Genomic DNA, 19,736 nt, shown 5'->3' with positions numbered 1-19,736 from the left:
CTCTAAGCTGGCACCTTGAAGTTGGCTAATGTGATTCAACATTACTGCCTTCCTCTGACTCCTGTCAGAAGTAAACACAGATTTATCTCCAGGAAAATACTCCAGTTTTCACCTCCATGTTATGTATGGCTTCAGATAAACCTTATATGAGCTTCCACATTACAGCAGTTTACCATATGAGTGTGGATGTAAATCACTACATGTGAAATCAGTAGGAAAAGCAAATAATAGCTTTAGATACCCAGGAGCTTCAGATCAGCAGTTTTCATTTAGAAAATAATAATTAATAAATGTTTAAAGAAATGAAAATTACACTTATAAATTGATCAAGCTACATGAGACTATAAATAACCAGGAATATTCAAAAAAGAAACAATAGCATTTTTGAATGGACAATCTAATTATTGAAATTTAAAACATATGGATAAGTTAAGTAATATATTAGCAAATGAGTTAATCAGAAGTTAAATCTGAAGATATTAGCCAGAATACTTAAGAGAGGGGAAGGGGATGGAAAATATCAAAAGTGGATATTAAGATATGAAAATACAAGAAGCTGTTCTGACATGCATCTAATTAGAGTCCCAGAAGAAAAGAATATTGAATGGAAGATAAGCAATCAATATTTGAGAAGATAATGGCAGATGAGTTCTTAAAACTGATGAAAGACATAAACACACAGGTACAAAATAGGATAGCTTATACTGAGCAGAATATGTAGATCTTCCTCGACTTATGATGGGTTTATGTCCCAATAAACCCAGTATAAATTGAAAATAACGTAGATCAAAAATGCATTTAATACAACTAACCTACTGAAATCATAGCTTAGCCTAGCCTAACTTAAATGTGCTCAGAACACTTGTACCCTATAGTTGAGAAAAATCTTTTAACACAAAGCCTATTTTATAATAAAGTGTTGACTATCTTATGTAATTTATTGAATACTGTACTGAAAGTGAAAACCAGAATGGTTGTCTGGGTACAGAATGGTTGTAAATGTTTTGGTTTTTTCCCCTCCTGATCATGTGGCTGACTGGGAGCTGGGGTTCCCTTCTTCGACCCAGCATCATGAGAGAGTATCGTACCACGTATCCTGCGTATTATTAGCCCAGTAAAAGATCCAAATTCAAAATTCAAAGTACGGTTTCTACTGACTGCATATGGTTTTTGCACCATCCTAAGGTTGAAAGATTGTGAGTCGAACCATCATAAGTTGGGGGCCATCTGTACACAAATAAATTCAGTCATAGACATCTTGTAGTAAAAATTGAAATGCTAAGGCAGAGAGGTTCCTTAGAGCAGCTAAAGAGAAACAACAGCTCAACTATTCAAAAAAGACTATTAGGTTAACAGTAGACTTTTTATCAGCCACAATGGAAACCAGAAGACGGAGGAATACTATTCAGTTTTGAAGAAAAAAAAAAAAGTCAACCTAGGATTGCCTGCCTGTCAAAACTACCTTCCAAAAATAAGAGCAAAGACATTTTCACATAAACAAAGACCAGGGAACTGTGAGTAAGTCTCAACAGCCATAGCATGCCTAATTTATGCAGTTAAAAAGGGATAGACTGAGTTATTGGGCAACACTATTATGTGAGTTTGCAGGGAGATTGATCAGAATTAAGGTGTTCTAAAGTGCTTGAATTGTCTGGAGTTAGTGAGTTAGGACTTTGTTATGCATATTTTGATAACTTTAGGGATAACTAGTGAAAGAGTAGGAAATGAGTACATAACTTCCAAAGCTATAGAGGAGAAAAATGGACAACAAAATAAAGAACACCCATAAAATTCAATCTTTTTTTTAATGTATCCTTTTTTAGAGGATACGTGGGAAAAAGTAGACAAATAGAATTTTTAAAGGAAGATGGTAAAAAAAAAAGTCCAGATATCAAAAATCTTAATGAATCTGTGGGGGTTAAACTTTCCACTTAAAAGATATTATCAGACATATTAAAAAAAATTTAACTATAAGCTGTTTATAGGTTACACACTCAAAGCATAAGGCTATGGAGAGTTTGAAAGAGCAAAATAGACTAAATTATAGGCGTAAATATAAATGAAAGAACAATTGAGGTAGCTTTATTAATCTCATACAATTTAGACTAAGACAAAAAGCATATGCAGGAAAAGTCATTACTAATGATAAGAGGTTCAGTTCATCAGGGATATATAATAATTACAAATACGTAAAATATAAATATAAATAAATATATATGTAAAGCACAAATTGATCAAAAACTACGGGGAAAATATGACAAACCACAATCACAGTAGTACATTTTAGGAAACCTCCCTTATTAAAGGTTGAACAGAAAAATTTTTTTCAAAATATAAAATATTTGAGCAACAAATTAAGAGACTTATTTATTTAGTTATTTATTTATCTTGGCAGTGCCATGTGGCTTGCAGGATCTCAGTTCCCTGACCAGGGATTGAACCTGGTCCACGGCAGTGAAAGCCCAGAATCCTAACCTCTAGGTCACCAGGGAACTCACTGTTCGTTTTTTTTTTTAAATTGATTTAATTAAAATACATAAATTCTACACCCAACAATTAGAGAATGCACATGTTTTTCAAGCAGATATAAAATGCTTATAAAATTTGATACATACTAAGCCAATAAGAAATAAGATTTCAGAAAAACAGTATTGGGCTTCCCTGGTGGTGCAGTGGTTGAGAGTCCGCCTGCCGATGCAGGGGATACGGGTTCGTGCCCCGGTCCGGGAAGATCCCACATGCCGCAGAGCAGCTGGGCCCGTGAGCCATGGCCACTGAGCCAGAGCGTCCGGAGCCTGTACTCTGCAATGGGAGAGGCCGGCGTACCAAAAAAAAAAAACAAAAAACAGTATCATATAGAACACACCCTTATACTCAGTGTAATTAAATCAGACGTCCATAGCAGGAAGATAAGGATAGATGAAATCACACAAGGCAAATATTAACCAAAGAAAACAATGAGGTCATTTTATTTATTCCAGGAAATATAGGTGTTAAGACAAAAAATATATAATGGATTAAAAAATGGATAAAAATTGCCAGTACGTATGATTTTATAAAGTGAATTTAGCAAATTCTGGCAATGTCAGATGCTCGTATTCCCAAAGACCATGTAATTTCACTCCTCAGAAGAAAACTTCTTGTATGGGAACACTAGGAAACGTGTGCAAAAATGTTCAAAGTAGTATTTTTTTAAAGAGCAAAACAACCGAAACAAAAATTAAAAAGCAAAACAAATAAGAAAAAAACCTCAACTATACATAAGAGGTTAGTTAAGTAACTTATAGATTTGTCATACAGTGGAATATTGTACAATAGTGAATTTGAATAAATGACAGTTGAATACAACATGGATGTCTTATAATTTTGACCGAATAAAAACAAATCAAAGACAACTATTTGTAGCTTCATACCATTTCATAGAAGTTCATAAAAGAAGTTCATAAAAACTAGCAAAACAAAACTGTATACATATATTCATACATATTTATATATGTATACACCATGTATATTTGTTACATTCATATACATATATTGAACTGTACCATAAACATTATTTTCCCTCTATAAATATATCATTCTTTCTTTCTCTGTATATATATATGTGTGTGTGTACATAGACTCTTTGTCACTCTGTATCTCTCCATATAAAGATAAAGAATATATATAAATATATCAATCATATTTTATGATCCTATGATTATGTTCATTTTCATTTTTTGCTAAACCTAGATATGAATGTATATATATGTACGTGTACATGTGTGCGATTAATATTACACGATAAAATTTTAAAAATGAGGCATCAATTCTCATCAATACACATATCCAATAAATATTTGAATAAATAGTCAACTTCCCTTATTATTAAAAAACTACTTGAAAATCAGTGATATAGTCATTATCTACCTAATTGACTAGAATGTGGAAAAATGTACACATTTTTTGGTAGTGTATGTGATGACAAGCATCTGTCTGTTTAGGGATTTATGAATGCGTTAAAATTTTTTAAACAGTGTTTGAATATTTTAGACATAAAATATATATCTCAGGCTAAAGGAAATAACAGTGGATGCAGTAGCTGATTAAATTAATGTAGCTACTGCACAATTTCTACCTTAAAAGAGCTCTGGGAAGGAACATGAACTGTGTGCTCTGCTAGTTCTGAAGAATAGATTTTATGATAAGCACTTAATTATCAGCACATCTGAAAAAGCTAAGTACACAGTGCATTAGTACAGAGTTTCTAAAAGGGTGAGTACCAAGATGGTTACATCTAGATTTGTGTATTTTATGTGTCGTGTTCTTTTAAACAATACCTAATAAATCAGTTGCCTGTAAAACCTTGAAATGGACATCATGGTTCAAGTTGAAAATTCCCATTGTGAGACAGAAAGTTACCCAAGGTGTTATAGTCCATCAAGAAAATAACCCACAATTGCACTACCTTTATTTGGATACATTATTTATTAGAAATTTCAGATTTAATGGTCCTGAAGACTTTGTATAGGACAGTTATTGAGTCATGGAATAAGATAAATTTTAGCCATGATTTACATTTCATATTATATAATTTATTTCTCTTTTCTTGTTTACTTTCTATTTCATGGGAAGATTTATTTTTCTGTTTTGAATGTTTGGTAGGGATATCTTCTTTTTGAAAGTGAATCATAAATTGAGATTTTTCAGCTATGACATTAGTTTTGTTTTCTTCTACCACGTGAAGGTGAAATCACCCCATGCCCTTCTAAAAGAACCCAGTTATTCCAAATAAGTAAATACTCATCAGATTATTTCAGTATAAAAATACAAGATGAGTGGATTGAATGGAATCTTATTCATTCAGAATTTCAGTTTTCCTTAGATTATATTTTGTAGACTACTCCTTTGCACTTGACTAAGGCTGAATATTAAATTTTCAGCTTTTAAAAGTTGATTATAGGTTACCCACCTATACATCTGTAATTCCTTTTCTGTTTTTGTCCCTCAAATACTCTCTTCAGATGCTTTTCATTCCAACATTCAACAGTGGCAGTGACCTCAAGTGCCATACCTGTAGACTCTTATGACACAAAAAATGACTAATTAGTTGTCACATATACTGAACTATATTTAAATTAAATCACTTCATTTACTCTTCCTTTGTGACAATTTATCTGTAGGTATTTGTTTCCATAATTACCAAAAAATACCTTTGCAGTCTTAATTGATTAGTATTTATAATTTATTCATTTACTTTGATGTCCATTTAGTCATTGAAGAAGAAAAACTATGGTTAAAACTATTGAAAGTGAAATACAGTTATTCGGGGAAGGAGAGCTTTTTAAGTTATGGCATAAATCTCTGGAAGTTGACATTAAAAGGAAAAAAACAAAGCATTGTTTAGAGCTGACTCCACAAATACCGTGAGCTGTTTGTTATGAAAATCAAAATACAGAAATATTATCAGAGTAGAGCAAACGACTAGCACCTTTTAGCTGATTTTTTTTCTAGAATCTAGAAAACCTCAGTTCTTTATGAATTATGAAAATAATTTTTAATCTCTACTAATGAATAAAATGATACTGCTAGGATAAAAGGTTGAAATATGAATGGATCTGAAATAAATGCTTTTTTATAGCACATGAAATTTCTGTCAAGTAGAATAAGGAATAAAACATCTTTTCTCAAAGAAATTTTAAGTCACTTGAATTAAGTACAAGTTGGTTTTTTTATGCAGCTTGATGTAGTTTTTTCTGGAGGCAAAAGATGATTATCTGTTTTATCAAAGTTGATTGTGTTCATTGTCTAAAGTTTTGCACTGGAAAAATTGAGATTTTATGTAAGTATGTCCCAAACATTGTATGGGACATACTTACACTAAAATATTATTTGTTTATTATCTGAAATTCACATTTAACTGGGCATCCTGTATTTTATCTGGCACTGATAATGGTAGGGAGATCTACAGACTGACATCTTTTTTCCTCAGGTAGCATGAAGAGGATGTTTGCTATCCAGTTGGCAGCAGAGTATAGAATTTAAATTAATGCAAATATATTTGCAGTGTCTTTTAAATTAGTTGAGCTTCATGTAGCTAGAAGTTCTAGGAGTTTTTAAATAATGAAGAGTTTATTCAGAGAACCATTCAAAATATACCATCTGCAAAATATCTATGTACTTCTTAATATTTCTCTGCTGCTTTATGACTTTACATATTAAGTCTAGCATTACCAGAGCTGTAGTGGTTCATTCCTTTGGTTATTAAGTGGATATTTACTGACTATCTGGATGTTCTGGGTGGAGCTGGAAGGGATATATAGAGATGTGTGGGCTTTGATCTTGATTTTAAGGCAATTACAATATAACTGTAAAGTAAGACATACATGATTATTTGGTGAATGAGAGCTTTTTAAATGATGAAATAAATCTTTTTATGCCATCAGTTAAATCAAAGGCCATTCATTTTAATAAAATGCAATGTGAAAAAAATCCTCTGGATGACAGAGTTTCAGAGTAGCTCAGAGGATGGTAGGTTTACTCTTGGGTTTGAGTCATTTGGGAAGTCTTTATGGATGAAAAGGTAGTTAAGGTGGGTCTTGAAAAATGAAGAGAAAACTCCCTGAGCCTTTTGAGGTTTTCATATTAATGTTGATAAAATGAAATGTATTCAGTAGGTTAGAGCAGAGTCCAAACTAACGTAGTTTCTCAATGACTAAACTTTTATTCTTCAGTAATGTTTCTTATACTAGGCATTAAAATAATCTTTTTATTTTGGGGGGACATGGCATTAAGTTGAAGGGCTTTTCAGTTATTGTTGAGAGTGACACAAGTCAGAAATACACCCAAATCTTTCAGGAACTAATTCCTGAACAAGCTAGTAGTATTGCATCAACTACCAAACAGCATACATGCAAGAATAGCTATGGACACGAGCTAGAATACTGCATCATGCACTCCGTATTATTTTATGAATTGACTTGTCTGTGCTTCATGTTCTTATTGTATGAAGTAGGGATGGAAATAGGTACTATGTGTGATTGTTGTAGAATAATATATATAAATGGCCTAGAACTAAAGAATACTGAAAGATGATCCCCAAACAGTGAAATAAAGAAGATGAATGACTATTTGCGGATTATGCTTGACAATGTCATGTTTATAGTTTTAGCTTATGAAGCTGTTAGGGTTGACTTTCAGAGGTGGGAGTATGTGCCTTAAGAGGGAAGATGATGTTGCTCATCATAAAGAATTCATTTGGGAATGTTCTGTCAAGTACTGAGTATATATACTGAGAGTTCATTCCAATCTAACACTCATCGACGTATTTCTGACCATGGCTTCGTGACTTTTGCTATTTAAGGTGTGGTCTGGGAACCAACAGCATCAGCATCATCTGGGATTTTGTAAGAAATAGAGACTATTGGGTACCACCCCAGATTTCCAGAATCAGAATCTGAGTTTTAACAAGATTCCCAGATGATTCTTCTGCATGTTAGGGTTTAAGAAGCACCGCTCTAGATGTTAGCATAGGTGATTGAAAAGTTCATGTTGCTCCCAGCTTTTGAAAGTACAGTGATGTTGTCTTTTTCATATATTTCCTATCATTTATTTGATGACTATTATATGGAGAAAGAAGTCCTTCAGTTCTCCAGAGTATTATGCAGCAAACTGCCTTTTCTGCTTCACCTCAGGGTGTTCAGTGGCCTGAAAGATGGAGCAGTTTAGCAGTTTACTGCTTAATTGTCAAGCTTTACTCTCTTTTCATGAATAGGAGTCACACTCAGAATCTTATGATTCTGAATAACAAAGATAGTAAGGGCATTACCTGTGTTTTATTAGAGCCACAGGTGGTAGAGGATGTCTTGAGTGTGTTCATTCAGTTGTTTTGAACCAGGATATATCTACTAATGTAGTTTGTGACTGGTCCCTGCATGGGTGTCCCCTGAAGACCTTACTAAAAATTCAGATTCTCAAGTTATGTCCAGGAGATTCAGATCTTCAATAGGGCAACTGAGAGGCCCTGGAATCTGTATTGCTAAGAAACTCCTTCAGTTGCAGCCCGTTTTGCAAACCATTGCTGTAGTCAGTCTCACTTCTGTCAGTTAGAAGACCTTTCCCTTCCCCTCATTTTTCAATTTTTATCCCTCATTTTTCATTGTCAGTATTGTCAGTAATTTTATTTATTTTTGTATAAAGTTAAAAATTCAGGCAACCGAGGATAGAAAAATAGAACATCAGTCTGGAAGGTAGAAGCCCTGTATTCTTGACTTGATGTAGACTAAATGGACAAGGCACTTCCTTCATTTTACTTATCTATAAAATGGGCTTTATACCTCAGTGGAATGCGAGATCACATATGTGTGAGTGCTTTGAAGTCTTCAAAAGAAAACGTGTGTGCGTTGAGCTTGTTATTGCCAGCTCGTTTTAATATCCTTCCTGTTAGTATGTGTTTTTCTTTTCAATGTAAAACCCGGTTCTCACTGAAAACTTACCTCTGCAGTTTCTGTCTCCTTTCTGCTTTACACCCAGCCTCACCGTCCTCTGCATTTGGACAGTCCTACAGCACCTGTATCACGGAAGCTTTTGCCTTGATCAGTCAGAATAAGAGCTCCTCTGTGGGCAGATCTGAACAGCTCTTGCCGAGACCTGCAAGGAGTCAGAGAGTTGTCCGTTGGGACAGGAACTTGAAACTAGAAAACCTAGAAGCCCCCAGACACCTTGTGTCAAAAGTGATACGTTGTGATGAATTCATTGCCTAGACAGGACACACCCAGAACTCCTTGTATATTTAGGAGGACATGTCAGTCACATACCAGTTAAAGGTTGGATGTATTCGTCTTTTTATGGTGAAGGAATAGGTTGGCTCAAGGACATTTCTAGATTGCAGAGTAAGTAGATATTGAAGGCACATAATCTTAATTACTGAGATATACTACTAGATATATTATGGTTCTAAACCACCCTCCTGAATACGCTTACAAAGCATCCCTACCTCTGAAGACTTCAGGAAAACACAGGTAATGCCCTTTCTGTCTTTGTTATTCAGAATTTTAAGATTATGGCTCTGACTACTATTATTGAAAAAAGAGTAAGGCTTGACAATTAACTGCTAAACTGCTCCATCTTTCAGGCCATTGAACACCACTAGGTGAAGCAGAAAAGGCAAAAAATATATTCTACCTGGTAATGTCTTAAAACAAAGGATCTGCTAGGAAATAAACATGGTTTTAAGAAAGATGTCTGTCATGGTTAAGGTACCTGGGGGAGTGGAAAAGAATGATACCAAAATGCCAGGTGGTAAGTTTTAGCTCCTTTGGATAGTGCAGAATGCAGATTCACACAGAAGGGGGGCTTTATTTGATTTTAGGATTTATATTGGTTAACTCATACTAGATGCACTATTATTTTCATTTTGCAGGTGAGGAAATTGAGGCAGGTTCAGTAAATTATCCAAAGTCACATATATAGTAAAATACAGAGCCAAGCTTGAAACTTAGGCATTCTGGTTCTAGAGTCTTACTTTTAAGTGAACTAAGTTGCTTCTCCAATAAAACTATGGGTCTTCTGTCTTAAAATAATTTTTTCATGTGGTACTCTAGAGTCTTGCACTTCTTCTCTTTTTTTTTTTTGCGGTACGCGGGCCTCCCACTGCTGTGGCCTCTCCCATCGCGGAGCACAGGCTCCGGACGCGCAGGCTCAGCGGCCATGGCTCACGGGCCCAGCCGCTCCGCGGCACGTGGGATCCTCCCGGACCAGGGCACGACCCCGTGTCCCCTGCATCGGCAGGCGGACTCTCAACAACTGCGCCACCAGGGAAGCCCCATTTTAATATTTTTATGGTCAATTCATCATCAAATTATTTTTCATTTATTGTATTTCCTTTTATCTTTCCTACTTCGTGAAGAAAAATAGGACAAAAGATTGAAAACAACCTCCTGTAAAAAGTAGAGGTTAAATATCCATATTTGTTCAACCAAATGTAAGCTGTTAATCACAAGAAGATAATCATGTACCAAATTAAGTACTCTCAACAAATATTGGCTGAGATTTTGTTACATGTCTTAATACCTTTGAATTTTGCTTCCATAAAATAAGAATGTTCTTTTGGATTTTCAGCCATCAGGTCTCGGAATGAAGTCCTGCAGTAGAGAAACTTTTACACTCCCAAAGGGATGAAAGCACACATTTAACCATGCTACTCCTCTACCTATAACCTTGCAGTTGCTTCCCTTTCCCTTTGAAGATACCTACCTCCTTGCCGTGGTCCACAAAGCTCTAGGTGACCCTCCGGCTTGTTGATTATTATGCTTCCTCTTATTTATTCCTCTCAAGCATCAGTGGCCTCTTTCAGTATTTCAGGCTTGCTAGAATGTACTGCCCTTTCCCCTCCCTCCTCCTCCAACAAGGATAGCTCCTTTCCATCCTTTGCTTTGATAAATCGCCCTCAGAAAGGCCTTCCTGAGGACCTTAAGCAGCCCTTCCACCGCCTTACCATCCCATCCATTCCATTCTTAGCACATATTACTTTGTCCTTACATGTTTATTTAGAGAACAGTGTGAAGCTTGTCATTCCTGACTAGACTCTAAACACCAGGTGAACAAGGACTATGTGCCTTGTATTCACCAATGTGTACCCAGTGCCTGGCAAAGTAATATTGTGATGATTATCTACAGATTACATATAGGGGTACCTACTTTGCAGTAGCTTTTTTTTTTTTTTTTTGCGGTACACGGGCCTCTCACCGTTGTGGCCTCTCCTGTTGTGGAGCACAGGCTCCGGACGCGCAGGCTCAGCGGCCATGGCTCACGGGCCCAGCCGCTCCGCGGCATGTGGGATCTTCCCGGACCGGGGCACGAACCCGTGTCCCCTGCATCGGCAGGCGGACTCTCAACCACTGTGCCACCAGGGAAGCCCCTGCAGTAGATTTAAGTAACAGCTCTCAAAACTTATTTTGTTATTTTAAGTTGTAACTCCTAACACATTATATCGTGGAGTAGCAAGTGTTTCACATGGTTATTTAATTAGAAAGCCATACAAGGTTTTTACAGTTAAAGAATGTATGCCTTATTCCCAGTTATTTGTGTACCTTTCCAGTATGCCTTTTAGGATACAGTGCCTCTGTTCTTCTTTGTTAATCAAACATTTTTTTAATTTAACAGTTACCATTCTGTCTTTAACAGCAGGAGATGCTATGAAATCCAACAATAAGGTCTCCTTGTCTTATGCCTTATAAAAAGAAAACACACACATAAACATACATTCACACACACTCTTTTAATGAATATATCTGTACAGCACCTATCATGCTGCTTGGTACCCAACAGACATTCAACTTGTTGAATGTTCATAAGTCCTTACAGATAGAAAAAATTTGTCTTAAAAAACTTGAGCTTCTGGTATATTTTATTTACTAGATTATGTAGCTCAGTCAACCACATTTCATTGATTAAATGGATCTAAATTTTATGATAGAAAAGAACATTGTAATCAGTTCGGTAGAATTTACTTTAATATATGTAAAAGCTGTATAGAGCACTTCAGCACTAGCAATGTATATATATTTATAGTGAAAAATATCCCAGTTTAGTTTAAATAAGTGGAAAGAGAAAAGTCCATTGATGAAATCAGGTGTAAAAATTTATGAATATCTATTAAATAATATAGAATTGATGATTATCCGGTCACAGTAAAATGAACAGAGCAGGTCCTTCAATAATAAAGCAAATCAACCAGTTTTAAATGTGACTCGTCTGGAGTGTGTGCGCATAAGTGTGTCTGTGTGTGCAGATACCTGTTATTGCTAATATAACAAACGGGAATATTGCATTCCTTACCTAGAACGGAAGATGCCAGTTTCTGGGTATTGAGAATATTGTATTGCATTCTACCTATTACATTACAGGAGATAAAATTCAGGTGCTTGAAGACTATTTTTTTAAAGCCCTTCTGAATGCTAGATTTCGAGTAATGGTTTTCTTCTTCTGCAGGAGAGCACACAGCTGCTACAAATGCCGTCAATGCAGTTTTACAGCTGCCGAGACTCAGTCACTACTGGAACACTTCAACACTGTTCACTGCCAGGAACAGGACAGCACTACAGCCAACGGCGAAGAGGACGGGCATGCCGTATCCACCATCAAGGAGGAGCCCAAGATTGACCTCAAGGTCTACAGTCTGCTCAATCCAGACTCTAAAATGGGAGAGCCGGTTGCTGAGAGTGTGGTGAAGAGGGAGAAGCTAGAAGAGAAGGACGGGCTGAAAGAAAAAGCTTGGGCTGAGAGTTCAAGTGATGACCTTCGCAACGTGACTTGGAGAGGGGCGGACATCCTACGGGGCAGTCCATCCTATACCCAAGCAAGCCTGGGGCTTCTGACCCCTGTGTCCGGCCCCCAAGAGCAGACAAAGACTTTAAGGGATAGCCCCAACGTAGAGGCTGCCCACCTGGCGCGCCCTATTTATGGCTTGGCTGTGGAGACCAAGGGCTTCCTGCAGGGGGTGCCTGCAGGCGGAGAGAAGGCTGGCGCCCTCACCCAGCAGTATCCTGCATCCGGAGAAAACAAGTCCAAGGATGAATCCCAGTCCCTGTTACGGGTAGGAAGGTTTAATTTTTTTAAATAATTCCTATATCTTGAAGGGAAAATGGGGAGAACGTACCTTCTCTAGAGTTAGTATCATGACTTACCAAGTGTAACTAAATGATGTGTATCTGTCTGGGGATGTATACTTAATAAGGCCAAAGTGGTAGAAAGCAGCTCACGTGTGTTTGTGTGGACTCTACATACACTTGATCGAGTGGGTGGAAGTCACTTGTTTGTCACCACTCTCAGCTCCGATTGAATGTTTGTTAATCATCCCTGGTGATTATGCAAAACCATGAGGCCGCTTTTGGAGAAGGGAGGCTCGGAATCCCAGAAGGATGCACATTTGTTACATTAAAACGATGAAATGACTTTTAAATCTTAAGGTGGTGTGACACAGTCTATGGTTAATAAGGAAATGAGCAGAGATTTAAATCGCTAAGAATGCAAAGCCCTCAGTGAGACGTTAATACGGAAATGTAGTGTTTTTAAAACTCACAGCGTGATTATGTACAAATGACAATGCTTGTTGTTTTGTTGCCAAGAGGAGGGGAAAAATGAGATAGACTTAAGTGTGAATGGTGTGAAGAGCATCCGAAGAAGAGAACCATGAATTTTACATTATCGGGCTCCTGTAGGGAGAAAGACACAGTCCTGCGTGAAAAAGAAACTAAACAAAAGCTCTGTAAGATAAGATCCTTGCTCACTCTCTTCATGCTGTGTAGACTGTGAATTGTTAAGAAATATTTTAGATTTTGAAAATTCAGTTGAGTGTTGCTTGCTTTTTGCCTAAGGCACTACCACTGCAACATCTCACCTTGACTTTGAGAAGTTTTGAGCTTTCCGGTTGATTTCAAAGCTTTGTTCCTTCATGGAAGGTAGGATCAGAATCCAGCTAACCTTTACAAAAGAGCTGGTTAGTTCAGCCAGCCCAGTGCTTTGACCTGGAGGTTAGAGACCACCGAGTTCTCTCTGGATGTATTCTGGGGAGAAAAATTACTCTTGCCAATGTCGGCTTGGCTACTCCGCTCTTATTTCATGTAGATTCTCTGAGGCTTATCTGTGCTTCTCTGGCTTTCTCTAGTGGAGTTGAGAAACGCCCCTTGGAGGAGCACAGTTAATTATAAAAGTTGTTACCTTTCCCATCCGCAGTCATGCCCTGGAGCTAAGAGAAGGGCTTGAATGCAGAAGAGGAGATGCCTCCTTGTACACTGAGAAACAAAGAATCCTTCCTGCCCGGAAGGAGCAAGTTTATCATAAATAACTTTGGAAAGAAGAGAAATAGTTCCTGTGCTTTTCAAGTGAGTGTTCAATTTAGGGAGCTTCTTTCATATATTATGCATTTTTATCATTGTAAATGCTCGTCATTTTCTTAGCATATGAGGACTCTTCTGGTCTCAAGTGGCTCTTATGGTTTCTGGTTATAAGGCAGGAATGACAGTGTCCTAGGATTTTTAAATTTCATGTTGCATCTTGAGAGCGTGGTGGAATTGATTTCCTTACATCTGTATCACTAGAACTCCCCACTCTTTTTTTTTTTTTTCCATTTAAAACTGTTTTCATCCGTGACATCTTCATCTGATACCAAGTTGTGTGACTCTTTTAGACTGTTTCTGGAATGTTACCTTTTCTGCCACCGTTTGTAAACACTAAGCATTTGGAACGAGCAGTAATTTATGAAGCAGTGCAATTTAAAGCCTGAGCAGGATAGTTCTATTCTTTAAGCAGCCTGAGAATGATAATACTTTTCTAAAAAAAATTGTTTTTCTCAACTCCTCCGCTTCCTTAATTCCCTGACTTCAACTTTCTGTTGCATCATTTCAACTGTCTTTTCAGTTCCTCCACATCAGCTGCTGAAGTAGGAAATCTTCAGCAAGAGGCTACTTAACTGTGTTCTACAGTGAATATCAGATTCCTAACTGTAGGATTTGTGATACTTAAAGACCATCATCTACTAAATTTTGAGAGCTGACTAAAAAGTCTCTCTCTATATATGTGTGTGTATATATATATACACACACACATATATATATATATGACGTATTTTAAAGTGGCCTGGGTCTGTCTTCTGTGATTTTAGTAAAATTTGATCTTTAAAATTTATATTTTCATTGCATTTGAATAGTGCTTTTGAAAGTCACCCATTTTATTGGACATTTGCAATAAGGAGGTATAGCTGATTTGATTTATTGTGAAATATTGGGTCGGCCAAAATGTTCATTTGGTTAGTGAATACGCTGTTCGGTAAAGTTCTAGATGAAATGAAAAAATGTGGCTTTTATTTTTACTTAAAATCTAATGAACTTTTTGGCCGACCCAATATTTAGTATATTAACTGAATTTAAAAGTTTTAATTTACACATGTCTTGCTGATCAGCTTTTTAAGATACTTGAGAGAATTAAGAGCGCGTGATTGTGAATTTGACAAGAATTCTATTTTGGTGAATTCTGATTGTGAATTTGACAAGAAATCTACTTTGGTGGTAGAAATTGGTATTGCTAAGTTATCATGGCAAACATATACTTCTCATTCCTTCCTCTGCCATCAGTGAGGGGAAACCCAAAAGAATATTGCCATCATATTTACTAAGGCAAAACCAAAGTACTTTAATTTTGTAATTTTAGAGGTCTAGTTAGTAAGAAAGGTGTCCTGTAAAAATTTATAAGTACACAAGTGAAATATGCACATACAATTTCCATGTTTTAAATGAAAAAACAGGGGTCTGTGTAAGTATATATCTACAGAATGTAACATTCATGTTTGAGTTTAAATAGTAGAATGGAACTTGAAATTAACTTGCTGTTTGGTATGTTTATTTTGAAATAGTAAGCAATTTAAAAGAAATGGAAAATAGGTTTTAAAAGCGATTTTTTAATTAGAGCATCCAATAAAGCATTAATAGGACAAATGTAAATATATTTATACATGTAGTTTCTAATACTAAAAGTAAAAACTTGACTATCATCTTTGACTACTGGGCAGAGTGATATTCAAGAATTAAGTGTGGAAAATGTGTCCAACAGAAAATGTTAATTTAAAATAGTTTAACACTATGTTGCTAAATAATGGAAACATTTTAAAGAGTATGCTGAATGGAGTTAGGGTCATGTCACAAAGCACATCATTAAAATATCACTTTCAGAATATTAGTCTTTCTTTTACATGTTTCTAACTGGTTGTAGTTATGAAATTCTGCTGCACTCAAAGTGAGGAAGGAAATACAAGAATCACAGAGAAGAGCTCAAGTTTCAAAATATTCATTAGTTTTCTTCACTTCTTTCTTTTCTTTTTTTTTTTCCTTAGGTCAGTGTTTGGCTTTTAGTTTTATATTCAGTGGCAGCTCATTTATGTGTATTTTCATTTGGTGAATACCTTTAGACTTCCCTTGTTACTAGTATGGAATTGATCTTGTTATAAAAAATTCTAAATCGTGTATGTGACCTGTGTTGATCATTGTGCTTTGAGTATGGCAGGGAGCACATTAACATAAGCTTCATCTTGTAAATTGCTTTATGAAAATCAGTGTTTTGTGTGCACTAACAGTATTTCTATAAAATCATGTTTTTTCTTTTTATGAGTAGACAGAAATATTAGCCCCTTTAGATGCTTTGCTAGAAATAGTCCAAGTTTATATGTAAAGTTTAATTATTCCTCTTTTAAAACTTCTAGAATAGATCTTATAAAACATGAATCAGCTCCTGAAAATGTTTTGAAAACGCAGCATTTAAATTTGGCTCCAGGAAGATGTTAATGTCTTTAATACTGTCTTGCTAAAAGTAAAAGTTAATTGTTTTTTTATATTCAAATAGCTGTTCCTTTCTCATTTTAAACTAAACAGTGTAGTATAGTCAGAACTCAGTGTAGTCGGGTGCTCTTTTCTGATCAGCGTCTTGTATAATTTTTATTTTAACAAAGGTATTTATTTTTTTAATTATTTGGTAGCTTCTTATGCAGATGTAACTGTGTTCGTTTTATTATTTCCTGTTGAGGAATTCTAGGTTTCATTCTTGTAATTAACGTTTTAGATTGGATTTTATAACACAGAAAGCGATGTTTTTTAACTGATAACCATATTAAAAGGAAGCAAACACCTGTTATTAAATTTCACAAAGATTTTGCCAATATCACATGCATTTTTTTCGTTTTTCAGTGAAACTCAGAAGTATAATTGTTTAGTTGGCAAATCTATACTTACGTAATAAACTTCTGCATGTCATGTCAGGACAGAACGTCACAGTCAGATAACTCGTAGGCTCTAATTCTTCCACCAGTTCAGATGCCCTAGTTATCAGTCCACTTTGCACATGCACCTAGGGGAAAAATAAATCTCTTTGTGATTGATTTCAGTGTAAATTTACTTGCGGATTTGTCCTGTTTAACATGTACATTTTGCACTGCTTGGTTTTGGCAGAGATGTCTGGCCATGGGCTGTGGAGTTGAGTTTCAGGTTCTTGGAGTTGAGATCCGAGTTGAGCCATTGGCTCAGAGAAAGGGCCTCCCAGGATCCCGTTCATTTGTCTGCTAGAGGGGATCATGATGCCAGCCATCCTCCCAGGAGTGCTGCGCAGCTTAGTTAATTAATGTTTGTCGGGCCATTTGAGATCGTCAGATGCAGGGTTCTAGATAAGGGCAAAGTAGTATGATTATTTGTTCGTTTTGTAAATGTGATACCAAGACAGTACAAAGCAGATGTTATTTCCCCCTTTCTTCAGCGGCGTTAAATTTATAGTTTAAAGATTGTTGATACCGGACAGTCTATTGAGATGCAAAAATGTTCTTTTGGGGACAGTCCACTGGCAGTCAAAGAGACGTTTAAACAAGCGACAGTGTTGAATGCCTTTACAACCATTGACAGAAGACCGCAGGAACTTTTTTTTAACTAAAGATGATCTCAGGTGAAAAGTCTGATATTTATTGTTTTGCTTCATGTTTAATGAAAATAAAAGCAGCTATCATCTAGGTACTGTTGTCCAAACATAGTGTTTACATACATAACCATTTTCCTGACCCCATTTGAATTTTTTTATATTTGCATATATTGAATACCAAAGAGAAAAGTCTATACCAGGAGAAATAGGAAGCATACACCTCCCTAATCATTAGCTATGAAATAGTTTTTAGGCCTTGTTTGTAAAATTTCTCTTTAGGTAGCCGCTGATATTTATTTTGCCTAAGAATAAAATGTTAAAAACTATTTACTGTATCCAGAGATTAACAATCCTTGTATATCTCTGTGCTTCTGCCCTAGATAGATGCATTTCTGTTGTCACCTATTAGAAAAGGGTATGGTTTAAATTCAAATATATAATAAATTTATTTTAAAAATAACAATTATTCATCCTCTTAGTTATGTTTAATAGTGAACATGACCATTTTAATTTTTATTAAATAAAATCTAAGTAGCTTTTTTTTTCCTTTATTGGTTATTCATCTTTTATATTGGCATACCATATTTGACAATAGATCACTAGTAAAATCAATTTGATACATATATGTTTGACTAATGGGATTTTCTATTATTCTGATTTCTTTCTTTTAAGTCAACTCCCCTGGCTAAAGTATTTTTTAAAAGCACATTTTTTTTTTTCTTTTTTTGTAACCTAGGCTTTTTGTGAAGCCTGGCATAGTTCTGCTGGCCCAGGTTTCTAAGGCAGGGGAAGCAGATGTATCTTTTAGTGAATTGGGCTGTAAGTTTGTAGTCCCTGTGAAATGGTATCCTTCAGCACGGTATCTGTTAATTATTTCCTGTATAACTATCTTTTGCTTGGCTTCCTTTTTTTCACGGACGGCATGAGTCAGAAGATAACAGGGCCCAAGAAGGACCCTATTGTTGAGTGTTCTTAGATGTTGGAAGTGAAGAGTATACAGAAGGTGGCCCAAGTTTCAGGAGCACAGATGCAGAATGATTCCAAAGTGTGTCAGCCATGAGCTGCGCAGCCTCGATGTGAATCTAGTATTTTTCTGGCCAAGTCCAGTCTGATGGGTGGATTTAACAGAAGTGTTCATTACCTAAAATCCAGGAAAAATTTTTATCTTGGATTTCTGTGTTTGGTATTTGCTCCCACCAAAAAAGTGAATATTGTTTCCATTGTCATATTCTTTTACTCTCCCTTCCCTTTGACTCTGTCAGTGAACTTTCATTAAGTGTTTATAGACCAGGACATTGATTACTAAGATGGTCTACCAATAAACTCAAGTAGGCAAACATGGCAAGTAGGATACTGCCGCGTGTGGTTGTGCTACTAGTTCAAGGAGATGCAGATAGTTTCAGTGAGGCTCCAAGAACCCTATTTCCTTCATTTTGGCGAAGTAACATTCTCATTTATAGATGTTTGTAATTAACTATAATTTACAAGTAAAACAGAATCGGGGTTATGACGTCATTTTGGAAAAAAACCCACAATACTTTATCTTACGGCATATTTTTTATGTTGTTATCAGTGATTGGGGTAAGGCAAAGGAATCTTACTTTCGTTTTGTTTTTGTAAGCACAGGACATTTGTGATGTGATCAATTGAGTGGTATCATCTCTCATGTTAGGATGATCAAATAGCTCTCGCACATAATTTTACATGTTAACTTGCCTTTTTAAAAAGAGTTTCTCAATTTCTAAGATTTAATTCGGGCATATTAATTATGAAAGCGATGAACCATTTCATGCCCTGGAAATTTACCTATCTGTAACATCATGATTAATCAGAAAAAACTAAGGATATACAGAGATATTTCTAAAAGACAGAATACACTGTATAATATTTAAATGAGAAAATCCGACTGATAATAAATGGTGTCCCATGTCCAAGTCACTGTCATTGAAGTGGGTCATTTTTAAGATACAAAATAAAAATAAATTCACTCATAAATAATGCTTAGAGAATAATATCCTAGAAATACGTAATTAAGGAGAGCTGTTAAACTAAATTGACTTATTTAATGATGAATGCAGGTAATCAAGGAAAAAGCAAATGATAATCTTTAAGAGCTATTTCTTATGTATATGAAATATGACAGATATCCAATACCCAGATAATGGTATGATATGCTTCCCTTACATTATGTGTGCAGCACAGTTTGTTTTCTAGAGGAATTTATTTCCAAGTACGACCTATGTTCTTCTGCAGAGTTGAGTCATGTTTCTTAAGGGAAAGCAGTCAACTCAGATAGGCTTACCTTT

General features: G+C 35.8%; 1 protein-coding gene across 2 annotated transcripts in view; it reads left to right on the top strand.

Annotated features, from left to right (window-relative positions):
• TRPS1 (transcriptional repressor GATA binding 1) overlaps positions 1–19,736 on the top strand; it is a 252,368-nt gene that overhangs the window by 66,031 nt on the left and 166,601 nt on the right. For both annotated transcript variants that reach the window (XM_030875644.2, XM_030875638.2), the window contains one exon: positions 11,971–12,574. In XM_030875644.2, the coding sequence (XP_030731504.1) occupies positions 11,971–12,574 (604 nt within the window). The remainder of the gene's footprint in view (positions 1–11,970; positions 12,575–19,736) is intronic.

Source organism: Globicephala melas, chromosome 17, assembly GCF_963455315.2.
Source record: "Globicephala melas chromosome 17, mGloMel1.2, whole genome shotgun sequence".
NCBI lineage: Eukaryota > Metazoa > Chordata > Mammalia > Artiodactyla > Delphinidae > Globicephala > Globicephala melas.
This window is presented reverse-complemented; position numbering and strand designations above follow the sequence as displayed.